This window comes from Salmo trutta, chromosome 32 (assembly GCF_901001165.1).
Source record: "Salmo trutta chromosome 32, fSalTru1.1, whole genome shotgun sequence".
Taxonomy (NCBI): domain Eukaryota; kingdom Metazoa; phylum Chordata; class Actinopteri; order Salmoniformes; family Salmonidae; genus Salmo; species Salmo trutta.
In genome coordinates, this window is record NC_042988.1 from 8,060,116 (window position 1) to 8,079,314 (window position 19,199).

At 39.5% G+C, this 19,199-nt stretch overlaps 3 protein-coding genes across 3 annotated transcripts; all 3 read right to left on the bottom strand.

The window, feature by feature from the left end:
* Positions 1 to 2,108: 2,108 nt before the first annotated feature.
* LOC115170968 (uncharacterized) lies at positions 2,109 to 3,865 on the bottom strand. The gene is made up of 4 exons (XM_029727383.1): positions 3,163 to 3,865; positions 2,933 to 3,004; positions 2,623 to 2,775; positions 2,109 to 2,483 (listed from the first exon to the last, which is right to left on the bottom strand). Exons 1-4 carry the CDS (start codon positions 3,310 to 3,312, stop codon positions 2,187 to 2,189), a joined length of 672 nt encoding a protein of 223 aa, XP_029583243.1. The 5' UTR covers positions 3,313 to 3,865; the 3' UTR covers positions 2,109 to 2,186.
* Positions 3,866 to 4,792: 927 nt separating this feature from the next.
* Positions 4,793 to 6,022, bottom strand: LOC115170965 (interferon tau-10-like). Its single transcript, XM_029727380.1, has 5 exons — positions 5,776 to 6,022; positions 5,502 to 5,573; positions 5,264 to 5,413; positions 5,047 to 5,136; positions 4,793 to 4,927 (listed from the first exon to the last, which is right to left on the bottom strand). Exons 1-5 carry the CDS (start codon positions 5,917 to 5,919, stop codon positions 4,829 to 4,831), a joined length of 555 nt encoding a protein of 184 aa, XP_029583240.1. The 5' UTR covers positions 5,920 to 6,022; the 3' UTR covers positions 4,793 to 4,828.
* A 7,452-nt stretch (positions 6,023 to 13,474) lies between these two features.
* Positions 13,475 to 17,296, bottom strand: LOC115170966 (interferon a3). The gene is made up of 5 exons (XM_029727381.1): positions 16,975 to 17,296; positions 16,606 to 16,680; positions 16,326 to 16,475; positions 14,143 to 14,220; positions 13,475 to 13,807 (listed from the first exon to the last, which is right to left on the bottom strand). Exons 1-5 carry the CDS (start codon positions 17,107 to 17,109, stop codon positions 13,718 to 13,720), a joined length of 528 nt encoding a protein of 175 aa, XP_029583241.1. The 5' UTR covers positions 17,110 to 17,296; the 3' UTR covers positions 13,475 to 13,717.
* Positions 17,297 to 19,199: the final 1,903 nt, after the last annotated feature.

Genomic DNA, 19,199 nt, shown 5'->3' on the forward strand with positions numbered 1-19,199 from the left:
GCCTAAATGATTACCGCCCCGTAGCACTCACGTCGGGAGCCATGAAGTGCTTTGAACGGCTGGTCATGTCTCACATCAACAGCATCCTCTCAGATACTCTAGACCCACTCCAATACGCATATCGCCCCAACAGATCCACAGATGACGCAATCTCAATCGCACTCCACACTGCTCTTTCCCACCTACAAAAAAGGACACCTATGTGAAAATGCTATTCACTGACTACAGCTCAGCGTTCAACACCATACTGTCCACGAAGCTCATCACTAAGCTAAGGACCCTGGGACTAAACACCTCCCTCCGCAACTGGATCCTGGACTTCGTGATGGGCCTCCCCCAGGTGGTAAGGGAAGGCAACAAAACGTCTATCACGCTGATCCTCAACTCTGGGGCCCCTCAGGGGTGTGTACTTAGTCCCTGCTGTACTCCCTGTTCACCCAAAAACTGCGTGGCCAAACACGACTCCAACACCATTATTAAGTTTGCTGATGACACAAAGTGGTTGGCCTGATCACCGACAACGATGAGACAGCCTATAGGGAGGAGGTCGGAGAACTGGCAGTGTGGTGCCAAGACAATAACCTCTCCCTCAATGTGAGCAAGACAAAGGGCTGATCATGGACTACAGGAAAAGGTGGGCCAAACAGGCTCCCATTAACATCGGGGCTGCAGTGGAGCGGGTCGACAGTTTCAAATTCCTTGGTGTCCACATCACCAGCAAACTATCATGGTTAAAACACTCAAAGACAGTCCTGAGAAGGGTACGACAAAAACTTTTCCCCCTCAGGAGACTGAAAAGATTTGGCATGGGTCCACAGAACTTCAAAAATGTCTACAGCTGCACCATCGAGAGCATTCTGACCGGTTGCATCACCGCCTGGTATGGCAACTGCTCGTTATCTAACCATAAGGCGCTACAGAGAGTAGTTGGTACGGCCCAGTACATCCCTGGGGCAAAGCTTCCTGCCGTCCGAGACCTATATGACAATAGGCAGTGTCAGAGGAAAGCCCATAAAATTGTCCGAAACACCAGTCACTCAAGTCATCGACTGCTTTCTCTGCTACCGGACAGCAAATGGAACCAGAGCGCCAAGTCTAGGACCAAAAGGCTCCTTAACAGCTTCTACCCCCAAGCCATAAGACTGCTGAACAATTAATCAAATGGCCACCGTGTATTTACATTGACACCCCCTCCTCCATTTGTTTTGTACACTGCTGCTACTCGCTGTTTAATATCTATGCATAGTCACTTCAGCCCTACCTACATGTACAAATTACTTCAACTAACCTGTACCCCTGGTACCGGTACCCCCTTATTGTTGTTTTATTGTGTTGCTTTTAATTATTTTTTACTTTTGTTTATTTGGTAAATATCTTCTTAACTCTTCTTGAACTGCACTGTTGGTTAAAGGACTTGTAAGTAAGCATTTCACAGTAAGGTCTACGCGTGTTGTATTCGGTGCATGTGACAAATAAAGTTTGATTTGATTTGAAATATCATACCCCATCTCCAAAAAATGCAAACCTCGGCAGTTACTGTAATGCTGAGAGGTTAGCATGTCTTGGGGATATGATATTTGTGCGTCTTTAACTTTCTCACTAATCATTATTCACGATTCATTCAGGATTGCTGTAATCCTGTCAGATCCGGTCTGTTTGTTTGCCATGGTGCTGAAAGGTCTACTTCTCTTGCCTCCACTGCGGACACATTTTAAAGGTTTCCCAGCCGTTTTACACAGGTTGTGTGATATCATCAGTGAGTTCAAGTTAAGACACAACAACACTGTGTGGCATAATCAGGACTATCTAAGGACATTTTTATTAGGCCTATAGGTAAATATGTTAGATTAAAATAGATTTCAGCTGTTAGAGGTCACATTTATTTAATTAAAATGTATTTAATCCTTACAATAACAAAATCATGTTGCAATAATGAATACAGTACGCAATGGCCTTTATAAATACAAAAATCAATGCATGAAAACATTGTTACATTTTCTACAGCCTAAAAATACCTAGCACATAATTCATTATTCAGTATAAAATGTGTTTTACTTCGCAGAGTTGTGATTACACATAATAAATACATAAATAAATAAAACATATATAAAAAATAACCGTGTAAATAAATAGTTGAAAAAATAGACGTATAAATAAATCATCTCTACACACACGAGGCTCATTGGTTAGTCAATTGGTATCGTGACTAGTCTTAGCATGTGTGACATCACCACGTTCCTTATGTCTTCCCAGCCGCTTGCGCTGTATTCCTGCATGAACGAAACACACATGTCATATTTTAGAATAGACACATGTTGTGTCAACACATATGAATATATCCCTACTTGGTGAATGTACTCTCTTGGTAAGACAAATTGACCTACCTCGCGTTTCAAGTAATTCTTCAGGAATTTGAAGTGAAGGCTCATATCTTTGTTCACTCTTTTGACAGATGTTGATAGTCCAGGTTTTATAGTCTTTACCTGTTGGAACAAAATATAAAGTAATTCATGTTAAATTATGATTCGTTTAAATCACATTATATGGCAATCTAAAATTATAGGATAATGTTTGCCTTTTTGCATTAATGTTAAGAGAAAATCACAAATCACGTAGACTTACGCATTGGTCCAGCTCCGAGGTCTGGCGATGCAGGCCAATCATAAACTCGTCAACTACTTTCTGGTCCCAGGCGGTGGAATCATATTTACCACTGCTGTACAATTTCTCTATAGCGTTCAGAGTTTGCGAAATGAAGACAATCCGGCCGTTATCCTAGAAGAGTGATTTGTATTAGTACATGCCTTATGAATATCAGAAAAGTATAGCAAATTGCGTATTCGTCAAAAACTAATTATATGGCCTACACTCTTAGAAAAAACGTTGAACTAAAACCTTTTTTAAAATAGTGTAGGCTATGCATATGTCTTACCGTGAAATTATCGACTTGTCTGTATTGCTCGTTAGGGAAAGTGATCTGAGATTTCCGAGAGACCACATGACCCTGAGATGCCAAAAAATAGAAACAAATGATTGCAATATTATTATTGTATACATATAAGAGAAACTGAATCAAATGTAACACAGCAGCACATTAAATGTTGAACAGATGACAACTGCTCAATGACCAGGAACAACTAAATAAACATTTCAGTATCCTACCATTTTCTGAAGCATCGTTATGGTGCTGTTGCTGAGCACTTGGAACATGCTCGGAGACCGAGGCAGTGTCCTCATCCACGTGCATCCGATGGTTTTATTCCAGGTGCAAATCGTCAGGATCAAGCACATCCAAAAGCTTATTGAACCCATTTTATCGTAGGTCTACTGTAGTTCTCTGTCTGTTCACTATCAACCGAGGTGCAAAATTAGGCACACTTCAGAAAGACAGCCTATACTTTGTAGAATTCCGAAAAAGAAGACGTTGTCCTCAAAGGATAAAGAGATAAAGTGTTCTTCCTGATCGATCCACTTCTCGAAATCCAGAGTTCTGTCATGCTCCAATCTGTGTCGATATTTTATACAAAGATGTTGAACGGTGTTCCGAAAGTGAAAGGTGGAAGTCCCAGTAGACAGGCGCTTTCATACCTGACAGTATATCTTTCGGCCTGGAGACAACGCACGGAAAGGACAGGTGCATCTCTCGAAGACTTGTTAAAACCTTAACTCATTTCTTATTTTATTCTGAAATATTGGATTACCAACTAGGAACATGTTTGAGATGAAAAACATTTACTTGTGAATCCATTTTAGTCAGACGACAGCCTAAATTAATATGCATTTATTTGCAAACATTTCGTTGTCCTTTCACTTCGGAAACAAAAGCGTTTAAATCTCGTCTTCGCAATCGCAACACCTTTTTCATTTACACACGGAAACTATGGTATCCAACTACGTTGAAACCATTTCTGGACCTCAACTTCCTATTTAAAGATACATTTCAACGTTGTATGAGTTACATCAATTAAACACTCAACATTAGTTTATTTCGTTTTAGAATCGGGTTTAAGTGGCCTGATTTATTTTGGTAGACCCGCTCCTTTATGCTCCCGGTTTTCAGAATAAGACACTCGTAGCCTATGCAGCGCACAGGCAGTATAGACCTTGACATAAGTGCTTAAATTGGAGCCTATATTTCGGTGGCTTTTGAATCTGGGCCTACAGGCACTTGTGAGTAAAATATAGGTCTATCACATAGATCATTTGTCAAAGTATTCCATATTGGTGTGTTTTTATTGGACTTTTATTGGACTTCTATCCAGATATGTGAGTTGATGTTAACTCTGCATCTGTTGTCTTTCCACTATAGAGACTGAAGAGTAACAGTATGGTTAGCATTGCTATACTCCATTGAACTAACATTCAGAATGTGGAGTTATAATTATGCTGCATGGTATCCAGTAAATGTGTACTTGATAGAATTAATAACTATCCGAATCAACAATGTTTTACAGTGATATGATGATGTCTTAAAGGGCGGGAAAGTATGGCTGGAATTCAGAGTATTGTAAAGGAGTTTATTGTTTTTCATTGAAGATGATGTTGATATGTAATTGTTAGTAGGAATAACATCTCATTTAGGAAAACATTTAAACGAAAAAGTCGTTATATTTCAAGGTTGCATCACACCACAGAATTTTACAAAATTGTTAGCACAATTTCAACCAACGTAAGGCGTGTTTGTATCTTCATTTAAATATTATAGCCAAGATGGAAATGATTTGCAACACGGAAAAATAACATAAACATATGAAGCTTACAGTAGCACATTTCATTTATTCAACAAAATTACATGTTTTGCAGAAATGAACTAAAAGTAATGCTACTCTCACACGTGTTTTCTTGGCATTTTTGATTTCTTGTAAAAATCCCTCAGGATGCTCCCCATTTCAGCTCTCACGACCTCCCATGAGCACAAGCTGAAACGCTGAAATATAAAACGACAAACAATTATGTAATAGGTGAAAAGAATACATTATACACCATAGGTATAGGCTAGGCCCACTCCACCCCTCTCAATAAAATGCAACCTATGAGATGCTTTACCTCACGTGAAAGAAAGTCGTCCAGCTGTTTGAAGTAGTTCTTAACCATATCACCAATCAGAAGGTTTTGACGCAGACGCAGGTCTCTGACCTGAAGTTGTAAACAACAAACAACATTAATATCAATATCCACGTGATTACATGAATAATAATAGTATAAATAATCACAATTGTGTACCAAGTTACAGTTAACAAATGAAACATAACCAAGAACGTACACATTCCGAATAGGTCATATTTTGTCGAGCAAGAAGGTCTTGGAGGTCCCTGAGTTTGATGGAATTCCATTTCACAAGAGTTAGGTTTTGTTGGAAGAGCTCGCTGGCTAGTTGAAACGCAAGTCTCAGTGTCCAAAGCTTTCCCCCCTCCTGTAATCAGAATAACACCCCGTATAAACATGCGATTGAACAAGACTAACACAGAAATTGTAGACACTCATGATCTCCTGAGCATCACCTCTATTGAAAGCGTTGGACGTTGGACCCTTAACCTTTCCGCCTCTGGGATACAGCCTCTTGGTCTCCTCTCCTATACCACACACAAAATACACCATATCTCAATAGAACTACTGAATATATGAATGAATCAAGCTCCAATAATCAATTTTCAACTAGAATAAATAACTTGTGATATCACAGTATATATGCTACAGCCTACATTCAGAGCCATATTTCTAAATATGTCTCTGCCTATATGGTCAATTTGTTACAGGTTAAAGAAATTAACCTACCATGGAAAGATCATTGAGGGTCTGGCGAGTTTGAGAAAGATAATACATTTGCTCCTTTTGGTCACTGCATTTAGCATACACAACCGGGTAAAGAACAATTACACACAGAAGATGTACCACAAAGGACAAGTTAAGAGTGTCCATGTGTCCGGTGAGTTGATAAATCCCTGAACACTACTTCTAAACGGTCGGTTACCTGCCCTACCTTCATAGCCTCCCTCATTGATATGCCATGTATGAGGTAATATGTAAAACAAGGAAAGTTCAAGTGGGGAAAGTGAAAGAGCATTGAAAATTCCATTCCTTCACCTTGCATAGCTGTTGACGACATTTTGCGTTCTTGTCTTCTGTGTGCAGATACACAAGGCCCTTCAAGCAATGTACTTTCAATACAGTAGCCTATCTATTTTTGTATTCAATGTTATATTTATCGAGTAGGCTTGATAGCCTACAGTACAAGCGTTTAAAGGCATATTTTTATATCCCCTCTCCCAAGGGATGGAACGTGTAACTAATTGCATAGCTACTCTGTTACAGAAAGAAGAACACGATGATAATAGTTGGACTCCACACAGCTGCTCCACTGCAGTTATCTTAATGTACTACACGTAGCATCCATGGCATTTCATTATTTGTTGTAAAACAAAGTGACATTGGAATATAAAAAGGTAAATCAAACGATTTCTTGTGGACGTGATTTGTTATTAAGAGCTAGATACAATGTTTTCGTAGCAGATTAACCGGAATTACGCAGCAGGTTAGGATAATTAACGTAGCAGGTTAGGATTATTAGGTTACATTTAGGAAAAGAGTTAGAGATAGGTAAAATGCCCCCCAAAACATTGTACATTCATTTGACAATTAGGAACCCTTATAGCCATGACTGTGGGTCAGCCTCTGTCTCGGCAGATGATGACATCGGTAATTACACACCATAAATCGCTTTCACTTTCGAAAACCAACGTTTTTACATATTACTGCATTTCGTCATCTATCCCATCTACCCCAGCAGGTAGAACATTGCTTGCGTGCTAGGCTAGCACACTCAACATTATTATTACATGCTTATTGCATGTATAAGCATGTTCTGTTAGTAGCAGCCAATGGGTGGTGTTCAGTGTAGGACAACATTCCATGAGACTTTGGGAAAAAGCATGCAAGGCTTGACGTTAACGTTTATCCACTTGACAAGGAGGTGACTGAAAATGTTGTGTTGTTACATAAAAAATAAAATGCATTATTATTCCCATACCATTATTAGAGAGAAACAGACAAATTATGCTACCCTCCGCCTATTGGCTACTTAGCTTATTCAAGACAGTCTCAAAAAACAACACCGCCCCAAGGCATACAAACAAGCTCCCTCACTATGCCAGGACAGTGGAGTCAATCACCATCTTCCGGAGACACCTGAAACCCCACCTCTTTAAGGAATACCTGGGATAGGATAAAGTAATCCTTCTAACCCCCCCCCCAAAAAAAAGATCTAGATGTACATGTACTAAGATATAGACGAACTATTGTAAAGTGGTTGTTCCACTGGATATCATAAGGTGAATGCACCAATTTGTAAGTCGCTCTGGATAAGAGCGTCTGCTAAATGACGTAAATGTAAATGTAATGTACAAATATCTCTGTGCCTGACTGGCTTTTCAAAGATGGCTAGAAATGCACACATTTTGTGCTCCTGTAGGAAGCAACCAATCCGCCTTTGTTGACCAGACATTGTCTATAACTGGGATAATCACTCAATACCTTTAAAAGAATATGAACACATGTACACAGGTGGCTACTTGCATCTCTCACGTTGATATCAAAGCAAGAGCATTTACCCCAGTTCAAAGTGAACGGCTCAGATCCATGTATGGCAATAGCTATTTGCATATAGGTCTACTGCAGCTCTGATTGGTTATGGCGCACTGATCTGCGTAGTGTATGGTCCTGAGTCGTGCCTGTCTTTACAATAGATTCCTACTCCAATGCGCTCTGCCTACAAGAAAATCTCTTGCACAGTTGGTTTTGCATACTAAGTATTGCATAGTTCGTTTTGTTTCGGTATGTTACATTGAAGTGGCTAATACTCAGTTGATTCGAGAATTCCCACAGTAGAGTGAAACGCTGATAGTCGTAACTAAAATGGAATATTCTAGAAAGTTTATTGATGTTCAATCTGGTGCTTCTCTGCTCAGGCTGATATTTCTTCTGCTCGGCAGCCCGAGGGGAGCTGTGCTCAGCTTTGAGGGAACATTGCTTGTACCTATCCAAGCCTTTCAGATCTATATGTGTGTAGTGGGTAGGGGTTGTTTCTGGACAGGACCGCCATTTCCACCTGCCCTTTTTTCCCTAATGGAATTCAGCCCACTGCTGTGCCTTGTCTGACTTACACATGTATAGATGGAATCTACTGTATGTAATATTCCCTATTTCTGCATCTCTCCACTGCTAAACCATTGGTTTGTTAGTCATACGCCTCATAATCGTTGTCACAGGGGGTTAAAAGATGGGTGTGTGACTCATTTATTGCAATGTCCTTCATCTGTGTAATATAAATCATTCAAACAACTTGTTATTCATGAGTATGATTAAAAAAAACATCATCCTTTCTTCTCCAACAACATTATTTATATATATACAGTCTTCACCTTATGGATTTGGGTCGACCGGATGAAAGGTGGGTCCTCCAGAGGTGCCTGTCCTACATTGCAGATACAATCTCCTCCTCCTCTTCCAGTCTGGTGTTGCTCCTTAGCTAGTCCAAGTATGTGTTCTCTGGCCTTCCCCTTCTGCTGACACCGTGCTGTGGTTGCCAGATGATTAGTTCACTAAAGCTGTTGTTTTTAGTTAGGCTATGGAATACATTTCATTTATTTTCCCAGTATTTCATGTCCACCAGTGGAAAGCACTATTTAACATTTTAGTGTGAATCCCACTAAAGTGTAAAGCTCTAAATCAAAACATCCCTTTGGACCTTGGTTAAATAAGAATCAGTGACACAACACAAACATTATGGAAAGTGGTAAAATATTTATTAAAAAAAACAAATAATAATAACAATATTAAGCAATAAAAAAATGTATAATAATATTGTTTTATATATTTGTACATTATATTTAGAGATGCCCCCAACCTCACAGTAATCAACATGTAAAATACACTCAGTGGTCAGTTTATTAGGTACACCAATCCTTACTGCCATCAATCAGCATGATGCAAAAGGAACAGGGATTCATCGGACCAAGCAACCTTTTTCCACTTCTCAATTGTCCAGTTTTGGTGATTGCGTGCCCACTGGAGCCGCTTCTTCTTGTTTTTAGCTGGTAGGAGAAGAACCCATTTTGGTTGTCTGTTGCAATAGCCCATCCATGACAAGGAGCCACTAATTGTTATTTCTGAGATGCCGTTCTGCACGCCACTGTTATCTTCTATGGGCTAGTCAACAGCCAGTGGAATCGCGTGGCGCGAAATACAAATACCTCAAAAATGCTATAACTTCAATTTCTCAAACATATGACTATTTTACACCATTTTAAAGACAAGACTCTCGTTAATCTAACCACATTGTCCGATTTCAAAAAGGCTTTACAGCGAAAGCAAACATTACATTATGTCAGGAGAGTCAGATGACACTCCTAGTACATGATGTTATAGAATACATGCATGTTTTGTTCAATCAAGTTCATATTTTTATCAAAAAACAGCTTTTTACATTAGCATGTGATGTTCAGAACTAGCATACTCACCGCAAACTTCTGGTGAATTTACTAAATTACTCACGATAAACGTTCACAAAATACATAACAATTATTTTAAGAATTATAGATACAGAACTCCTTTATGCAATCGCGGTGTCAGATTTTAAAATAGCTTTTCGGCGAAAGCACATTTTGCAATATTCTGAGTAGATAGCTCGGCCATCACAGGCTAGCTAATTTGACACCCACCAAGTTTGGTGCTCACTAAACTCAGTATTACTATTAGAAAAATTGGATTACCTTTGCTGTTCTTCATCAGAATGCACTCCCAGGACTTCTACTTCAACAACAAATGTTGTTTTGGTTCCAAATAATCCATAGTTATATTCAAATAGCTCCGTTTTGTTCGTGCGTTCAGCTCACAATCTGAAGGGTGACGCGCGAGCGCATTTCGTGACAAAAAAATTCAAAATATTCCATTACCGTACTTCGAAGCATGTCAAACGCTGTTTAAAATCAATTTTTATGCTATTTTTCTCGTAAAATAGCGATAATATGCCAACCGGGCGACGTTGTATTCATTCAAAGGCTGAAAGAAAAAAATGGAGAATTCTCATGAACGCGCATCTCCAGTGTCACTGTCCCCAGCCTGACCACTCACAAAATCTCCTGCTGTTCTTCGCCCAGAGACAGGAGAGACATCATTCCACTTTCTGGTGCCTTCTGAGGGCCAATGGAAGCCTTAGAAAATGTCACGTTACAGCAGAGATGCTGTATTTTCGATAGAGATGCAACCGAGGGATAACAAATTGTCAGACAGGGCACTTCCTGTATGGAATCTTCTCAGGTGTTGGCCTGCCATATGAGTTCTGTTATACTCACAGACACCATTCAAACAGTTTTAGAAACGTCAGAGTGTTTTCTGTCCAAATCTACTAATAATATGCATATTCTATTTTCTTGGCCAGAGTAGTAACCTCTTTAAATTTGGTACGTTTTTCATTCGGCCGTGAAAATACTGCCCCCTAGCCCCAACAGCCTACTCACAAAATCCTGAATAAGTTTGATGTTGTGCTTATTTATGATTTTTAGAGGAGCGTCCTTCCATGTTCATCCAATCATACATGTGCACAATGAAACACTCCACCAAGTCAAACTGGTTATCATGATGCTCGGCTTTTAGCATCTAAATCTTGGTGGGGCAAACTCCGCCAAAAATGTTTATGCATGTCAGCAAAGTCAATACAACACAACACTAAACAGTACAGTAATTGCACTTTAACGGTGACAAACTGTCCCCACAAACTGCTAGGGCCTACATACAGCTGTCCCAACAGCAGAGCTTTCTTTTCAGCACCATGGGGTGAATCCTTACCGCTGCTACACCTGGCTATCAGCGGAGCCTTGTCTGGCAGGGAAACAGCTCATTCAGCCTCATTTTCTCCCTTAAAAAAAACATAGCTATTCTGGCTGACTTGCTTAAACAAATGTGATTTCTACTGAAACTATGACATAAGGGGACTACGAATGGACAAGAGGCAATCCATAATTCTGATGAAGACATTCATTAGCGAGCTTGGAGGGACATAGTCAATATAACTATTTGTTCAGCACTTTTGAAATGTACAGTGACAGAATTCAGAACATGGGCCATTCTTACAGTAATCTCCCATTACACCAAGTCAGAACCGTAGGATAAATAAAAGAGGGCATGTAAGCAGACATTGAAAGCTCTTACAATATTCAGTGATTATGTTTCTCTACAACAGGCTATAGGCTACATATGCACCACCACGTCAAAACATTAGGCTAAGTTATTAAGGGGAAATGGACTAACTTATTAGAGTGAGGCATATGTTCTACTAACAGCTTACTACACAACATACATTTAGTATTACTTTCTTAGCTAGAGTATACATATCGCCCTGGCTTATCACATCATTTATGCAGCAGCATGCAAAACATTTTTGGACTCACATTGTGGTGCTATGCTCAATTGAACAGGAAGGAGGCGCTGCTGTCCATCTTTTGTGCACATCTTGTCATCAAACTTTGTCATCAAAGTCTGGCATTCTCTGGATTTATGGTGCTTCCAAGACAACTGGGAACTCAAGAAAGAAAACTGGTCAAATCATGACGTCAGTAATCTTCAGATCGGAACTCTAGAGATCCCGACTTGAAATTCTGAGTTGGATGACTGTTCATAACGTATTTTCCCTGTCGGAGCCCATTTTATTTTCCAGAATTCCTAGTTGTTTGAACTCACTGAGGTCTGAGATTTCTCAGTTCCGAATTTCCAGTTGTTTTGAACGCGGCAAAAGCCAAGCTGGATTGACAGCATGGCAAATGCATTCACCCTTTTCTGGCCCTTGGTGTTAAAAGTTTATCCAATTCATCTTGGAATGAGACCCTTAAACCCAGACTTGGAAGACAAACAGGTCTACTTAGTAGCAGGCTAGTTATTTGAAATTAGCCACTGATTCCTTCCAAACCGCTCATTGTTGAATTTGCAGTTTCCAACTTGTTGTGTAATGTTCATGTCCAATGGCCGATGAGCACTTACACGTTTTATCTATAATATCTCTTCATATGACAAGGCTTGAAAAGGATTTGACAGTAGATTGTGAACGTGAGTCATGATGGCAAAATCAAGTTTCCTGCCCCCGACTCAATGTACAGACCAATGACAATGTGGCACACGTAGCACAAGTCACTCTGAGTTCAGGAGTGACATTCCACAGATTCTGAACAGATGTTGAACTGAAAACCAACTCCTATTTACAATTCGCTATTGAACATTAATACTCACATTTTTTTGTCCTCTCATCCTCTGAGTTATTTATTTATCTTCAAAATATTCTTGAATTTTCAAGCTCTCCATGTAAATTTTGTGGTGTGTCCCCATGAGTGAGAGAACACTGAGACAATCAAGGTGAAACTAGAGAATATTACCAACCCCTATGCTCTGCATTCTCAGATGGCTGCCCCACCCACCACTGAGCTTTGGGGCTGCCTTACTCAAGAGACCATGTTGGTATGCAGTTTCATTAACTCAAAGATTTTTTTTAACATTGTTTGCAAACTGATATGTGACACACAAAACAGGCAACAACAACAAAAACAAAACTATATTTCTTGCTAAACAGGTGGGGCATGAAACAGGTGGGGCTCTGAGTATTATACCATACAGTGTAAACACACATACACACCATTGTAGATGTTATCAACAACCACATACCATTATACTAATGGATACACAGTATATCTACAATAGCTCTATTCTATCCAGGAATTCCAAGTCTTATGAAAGGACTGTGTGCTGCCACATTGGCCTATCTAATACACACTTTTGTCTAATGTCATACAATAAATGACCTCAGTAATCCATTGAGAATTATTTGGAGGATCCCAGTGATGCCACTTAAAAAGTTCTATATATATATATATATATATATATATATATAAATAAGCTATATAAATTATTTGTTTTTATTATTTGCCCACCAGCACCCTGCCTTGTTCAGGGGACTAAACTATTATCCATTAAAGGTATTACTTGTGTTTTGTCTCTTTTTCCATTTTGTCTTTCCATGTCTTTTTTCTTATTTCTCCTCCAAACATAGTAAAACATACAGGTGTTTAATACATTGGACAGACTTTATAAATAAACATCCACAATGTCAAGTGGGAGCTAAATGTTCCTGGTCCCCCAGATTATCCTCTACTCCTCACCCAGATCTCCCCACCCCCTTCAGCCCACTGCCCCAGTGTGATTACCACACAAAAACAAACAGGAAAAACAAAAAGAACAGCAACCCTCACAAAGTACAAAAACACATTAAAAATAATTTACATAAAGAAACAAAACTACAAGCATACATACATTTAAAGTAGAAATTATCATGTGACTGATCAGCAACAGGTTTAATGTGCATCCCCTCTGATGGTTAGATAAGATATTATAAATCCACTCTCATTGGTTTCAGACAAGAACCAAATTTGGACAATTTATACAAAATACGTTTTTATTCACATTTTCAATATTATTTTTTCATTGGTTTTTATAGTAGACCGGCAATACAGTTCAGTTCAACACAGGTACAAAAGGGAAATACAAAATATAAATAATACAAATAAAAAACAATAATTTATGGATTTAAATATAATAAATAGACTGACATGGTCCCACATGATTGTATTCAAGCTTTATAAACTGGTAAGGGCGTAGCTTCTGAAATGAGTCTGGATGATCAGTACATCTGTGCTGCAAGGATATCCAATCTTTGCAGATGACGTTTTGTCTCTTTCCTGATGAGCTCCCACGCCTGTGCACTGTAGTTCTGAAAAACACAGAACATTTGAAAGATTAGTGGGGTGAACTTTCTTGGCGAAATAATGACCATGTTGTCTTGAACAACAAAGAGAGAACTGGTGCGGTATGTATTAAGCTTCTCAGAGAAGGAGTGCTGATTTAGGATCAGTTTTGTCTTTTAGATCACTATAAATAAGGACAGAGGAGACCTGATACTAGATCAGCACTTCTCTGAGATGTTTGATACACATGTCCCCAGAACCCACTTTATTTTTAAAGAACACTGCTCCTGTTTAGCCTAGCCTAGTTTATATTCATTTGATTACATGTATTAAACACGTTTCCATACGAAACCAAACTCACCATTTTTCTCAGAACATTCTTATTCAACTTCTTGAAGTAGCGTTTCAGTCTCCTCTCAGGCTTCATGGCAGGTGATACCTGTTGGACAAAATTAAACAAAACATTAGCATCATACAAATGTAGGATCTTTGATCTCTTTTTTTCTGAGTATTTTCCTGCACGGCAGGAAATGGAAACTTAATGTGTATTCAATGTTCTAAATAGATTCTAAAGATTGTAATTTCCACTTTAAAATATCAAACTTCATTTGACATAATGAAAATGTATCAAAGCATACAAAAAATGTCCATTAATTATAATCCACAATAATTTACATTTCTCATTACTGCAGTATTATTTATGTGACGTCGCAAACTGGCTCAAAATCGGTTATAACCCATATACAGTGTGTTCGGAAAGTATTCAGACCCCTTCCCTTTTTCCAAATTTTGTTAAGTTACAGCTTTATTCTAAAATGGATTAAAGAAAATAAATACTCATCAATCTACACTCAAAACCCAATAATGACAATGCAAAAACAGAAATACCTTATTTACAAATGAATTCAGACCCTTTGCTATGAGACGCAAAATTCAGCTCAGGTGCATCCTGTTTTCATCGATCATCCTTGAGATGTTTCTACACTTTGATTGGAGTCCACCTGAGGTAAAATCAACTGATTGGACATTATTTGGAAAGGCACAAACCTGTATATTTAAGGTCCTACAGTTGACAGTGCCTGTCAGAGCAAAAACCAGGTCATGAAGTTGAGAAATTGTCCATAGAGCTCAGAGACAAGATTGTGTCGAGGCACAGATCTGGGAAAGGGTACCAAAAAATGTCTGCAGCATTGAAGCTCCCCAAAAAAACAGTGGCCTCCATCATTCTTAAATGGAAGAACTTTGTAACCACCAAGACTCTTCCTAGAGCTGGCCGCCCGGCCAAACTGAGCAATCAGGGGAGAAAGGCCTTGGTCAGGGAGGTGACCCAGAACCCGATGGTCACTCTGACAGAGCTCCAGATTTCCTCTGTGGGGATGGGAGAGCCTTCCAGAAAGACAACTATCTCTGCAGTATTCCACCGATCAGGCCTATATGGTAGAGTGGCCAGACGGAAGCCACTCCTCAGTAAATGGCACATTGCAGCCCACTTGGAGTTTGCTAAAAGGCACTTAAAGGACTCTCAGACCATGAGAAACAAGTGTCTCTGGTCTTATGAAACCTATTTGGCCTGAATGCCAAACATCACCTTGCACCATCCCTACGGTTAAGCATGGTGGTGGCAGCATCATGCTGGGGGATGTTTTTCATTGGTAGGGACTGGGAGACTAGTCAGGATCGAGGGAAAGATGAACGGAGCAAAGTACAGAGACATCCTTGATGAAAACCTGCTCCAGAGCGCTCAGGACCTCAGACTGGGGTGAAGGTTCACCTTCCAACAGGACAACGACCCTAAGCAGACAGCCAAGACAACGCAGGAGTGGCTTTGGGACAAGTCTCTGAATGTCCTTGAGTGGCCCAGCCAGAGCCCAGACTTGACCTGATCGAACATTACTGGAGAGACCTGAAATTAGCTGTGTAGCGACACTCCCTATCCAACCTGACAGATCTTGAGAGGATCTGCAGAGAAGAATGCCAGAAACTCCCCAAATACAGATGTGCCAAGCTTGTAGCATGATACCCAAGAAGACTCAAGGCTATAATCACTGCCAAATGTGCTTCAACAAAGTACTGAGTAAAGGGCCTGAATACTTATATATTTCTGTTTTTTATTGTTAATTCATTTGCAAAAATGTCTAAAACACGGTTTTTGCTTTGTCATTATGGGGTATTGTGTGTAGATTGATGAGGGGGAAAATCTATTTAATCAATTTTAGAAAAAGGCTGTAACGTAACAAAATGTGGAAAATGTCAAGGGGTTGAATACTTTATATGTACTTTATAAGTAGATTTCTCCACTTGTAGTGGAGTAGGCTACTGCTAAACCAGGGCTCTCCAACCCTGTTCCTGGAGAACTACCTTCCTGTAGGTTTTCACTCTAACTCTAATCTACCACACCTGATTAATTAGCTGGTTGATAAACTGAATCAGGTTAGTTACAACTGGAGTTGGAGCGTTAACCTACAGGAAGGTAACGCTCCATGAACGGGGTTGGAGAGCCCTGACCTAAACAGGGATTATACTTTAAATAGACCCATTACTTACACAGGAATTAAGGTTCTCCAATTGGCGTTCTAGAATGTTGAGGAAATCGTCCAGGTTTTTCTTGTCCCAGGTGACAGATTTCATATTCCCATCAAACAGTTTTGTGATTTGATAGATGGTCTCTTTCAGGAATCTGACTTTGTCCTCAAACTACACAGGAAGATATAAAAAGTAGATTAGAAACAGTATAGGCTTTCGATATGGCATCAATATAACATTGGGTCAAGACCGCCATACCACAGCATATCAGAACATGATAAATCATAATTCTAGTCTTTACCTCAGCATCATCTATGTGTCTGTAAAGTGATGTTGGGAAAAAGACTGGGGCATCCTGCTTTGTGATATCTCCTCCCTGGAAAACAATCAATATAGTATGTTAAGTCACGTGTCAAATACTTTAAGAGCAATCAAGACAGACATAAAGTATAGCTTATACTGCAAGTACAGTAGGCCTAATGTAGATATACTCTCTTGATCGCTGTCATTATAGCCTTAGCGCCATTTTACTATGTATATTCGAATATAGGCTAACAGTTTTCTAACACAGATGCTAAACATGAAACATATGACTATTTTACTTGGTTGGTTGTTTTGCTGTCCTTAATACATGCATTCAGTCTCCTCTTACAGTGTGCTGATAACTCACCATCTGGTCCAGCAGGGAAAGGTATTCTGAGCTCAAGTGACCGTAGTGGTGTCGGATCCAGTCACAGCAATGACACACGCTCTGCATACTGCAAATAACAAGACAAATACACGTCCAACTCTGCATTGTATACATTGTAAATAGCAGTTTGTTTCGCTGTTAGTTTTCCAGATGAGTTTGAACATCTTGGCTGTGTTAAGTAGTTTTATGTGGAATTAGGAAAGAGAAAACTGTATGGAGAATTTCCCCTGATCAACCTACCGGAGGCGGGAACTTTCATTTTCCAGACTAGCACATGCAGCAGTATGAATTCCATGCCTGCTCCTTCTCATGGACGAACAAACCACAGTAAATCTATACACATTCTCCTTGAAATCAGCTTTACATTATAGTTGAACCACAAGATAAGATTATTCCATGTAGATATCGGCTAGACTATTACTATAGCGAGGAAAGACTATTCGCGAGCTTTGCTTTCAACTGCTAATAACTTCGCGTGAACCGATAAAATAAGTCTGATAACAAATCGTCGAAGTCGAAATAAAACCCACACTTCTTAATTAAGAAATGTAGCCATATAAGACATTCATTTAGTGGGTTTCGTTCAAAGTTAGTCCGAAATATTGTTCCGTAGTCTTCTGCTGTTGCGCTACAAATGAAAAGTGAATGGGAGACGTCGCTTCACTAACCATATCTCTCAACTTTCATTTTCACAATGACGTAACCAACTTTCACCCTACTGTTGTCTGCTGGTGATGCAACGTTGACAAGCAACGACAACATGATTTGTTGGAACTTTCTATTTGTCGTTTATTTTACAAGGGGAAAATGAAAAAGAATGTGACAAAAGTTCCTTGGTATAGGCTACGATATCAGGGATATTTTCCCTACAGAGTCAATAGTTTTGACAGGGCTGTGTGTGTGTGTGTGTGTGTGTGTGTGTGTGTGTGTGTGTGTGTGTTTGTGTTTGTGTGTGTGTGTGTGTGTGGGTGTGTGTGTGTGTGTATGTGTGTGTGTGTGTGTGTTTGTCATAGTGTTGTGCACGTTTTTGACTATACAAGGTCAAATCTTGGCATTGGTTCATTTCTCCCTTTTTCTATATAATATTGGGATTAATTCATAATGTACAAGGCCTGTTCAACTGTAAAGATCATATACTGTAGGGGAGTGGTCACCAAAACTGTCTGCACAGTCCTGGAGACCAGAAGGAGGAGGTGCAGGCTTTTGTTCCAACCCAGGACAAACACAGCTGTTCCATCAGGGTCTTGATAAGATGTCAAAGGTTGTTTCATAATAAAATGTCAAATTGTAGGCTAGAATTTCAGATGTAGCCTAATTATTCTGCTGCATTTATTCATAAAGCGTCTCAGAGTAGGAGTGCTGATCTAGGATCAGGACCCTCTCTTCCATTCATTATAATCTATAAGGCAAAACTGATCCAATATCAGCAATGCAACTCTCTGAGATGCTTAATAAATACGGGCCTTGGTTTTATTTGATATAGCCTTAGTGTAGGCCTTATGTATAAAATATATTTTTCCTATTGGGGACCAGCCATGAGGATGAATCATAAGAGTGACACTTGACACTTGAAACGTGATTCCAAAGAGTCAGAGAGCTATATTTCCCATCATATATATCATACATTTATTGCCTATAGTTTTACAATTCTAAGAGTAGGGGTTTGGGGAATTGGAACACTAGTAATCATGGCAATAACATTAGCAACAGGGCTGCGGTCACAACACAGGACAACTGATAGAATCCTGACGTCTTCATGCCTTTTAGCTCTAGTAGTGATACATGTCATTGGTGCTGAAACGTCTTATGTCACATGACACGTCTGCGGTGGATGCATTTTGGGGTTTTCAAAGCTGTTTTACACAAGTTGTGTGATGTCATCAGTTTCACCTGAGTCTTCTCCCCAGTAATAATTAGACACCTTTGGCTGAGGTATCGAATTGGGTAGGGAATATGTAGTTTGAAGAGCGTTTGCACATTGGGAAGATGTCGCCAAGATATCATAATAGAATGTTGATGTCTAGCCGACATATAAAGGATGTAGAACTGTAGAATTTAGAATGTGTAAGACGTCAATGAGCAAACAATGTCTAAACTGCATCCTCCCAATGTATACAGGATACATCGTCCCTACCTACTGAGCACGGTGCTGTCTGGACCGGCCTACTTTATTTGGTCAGATTTTTGGTTTGTTTGTTAATTTC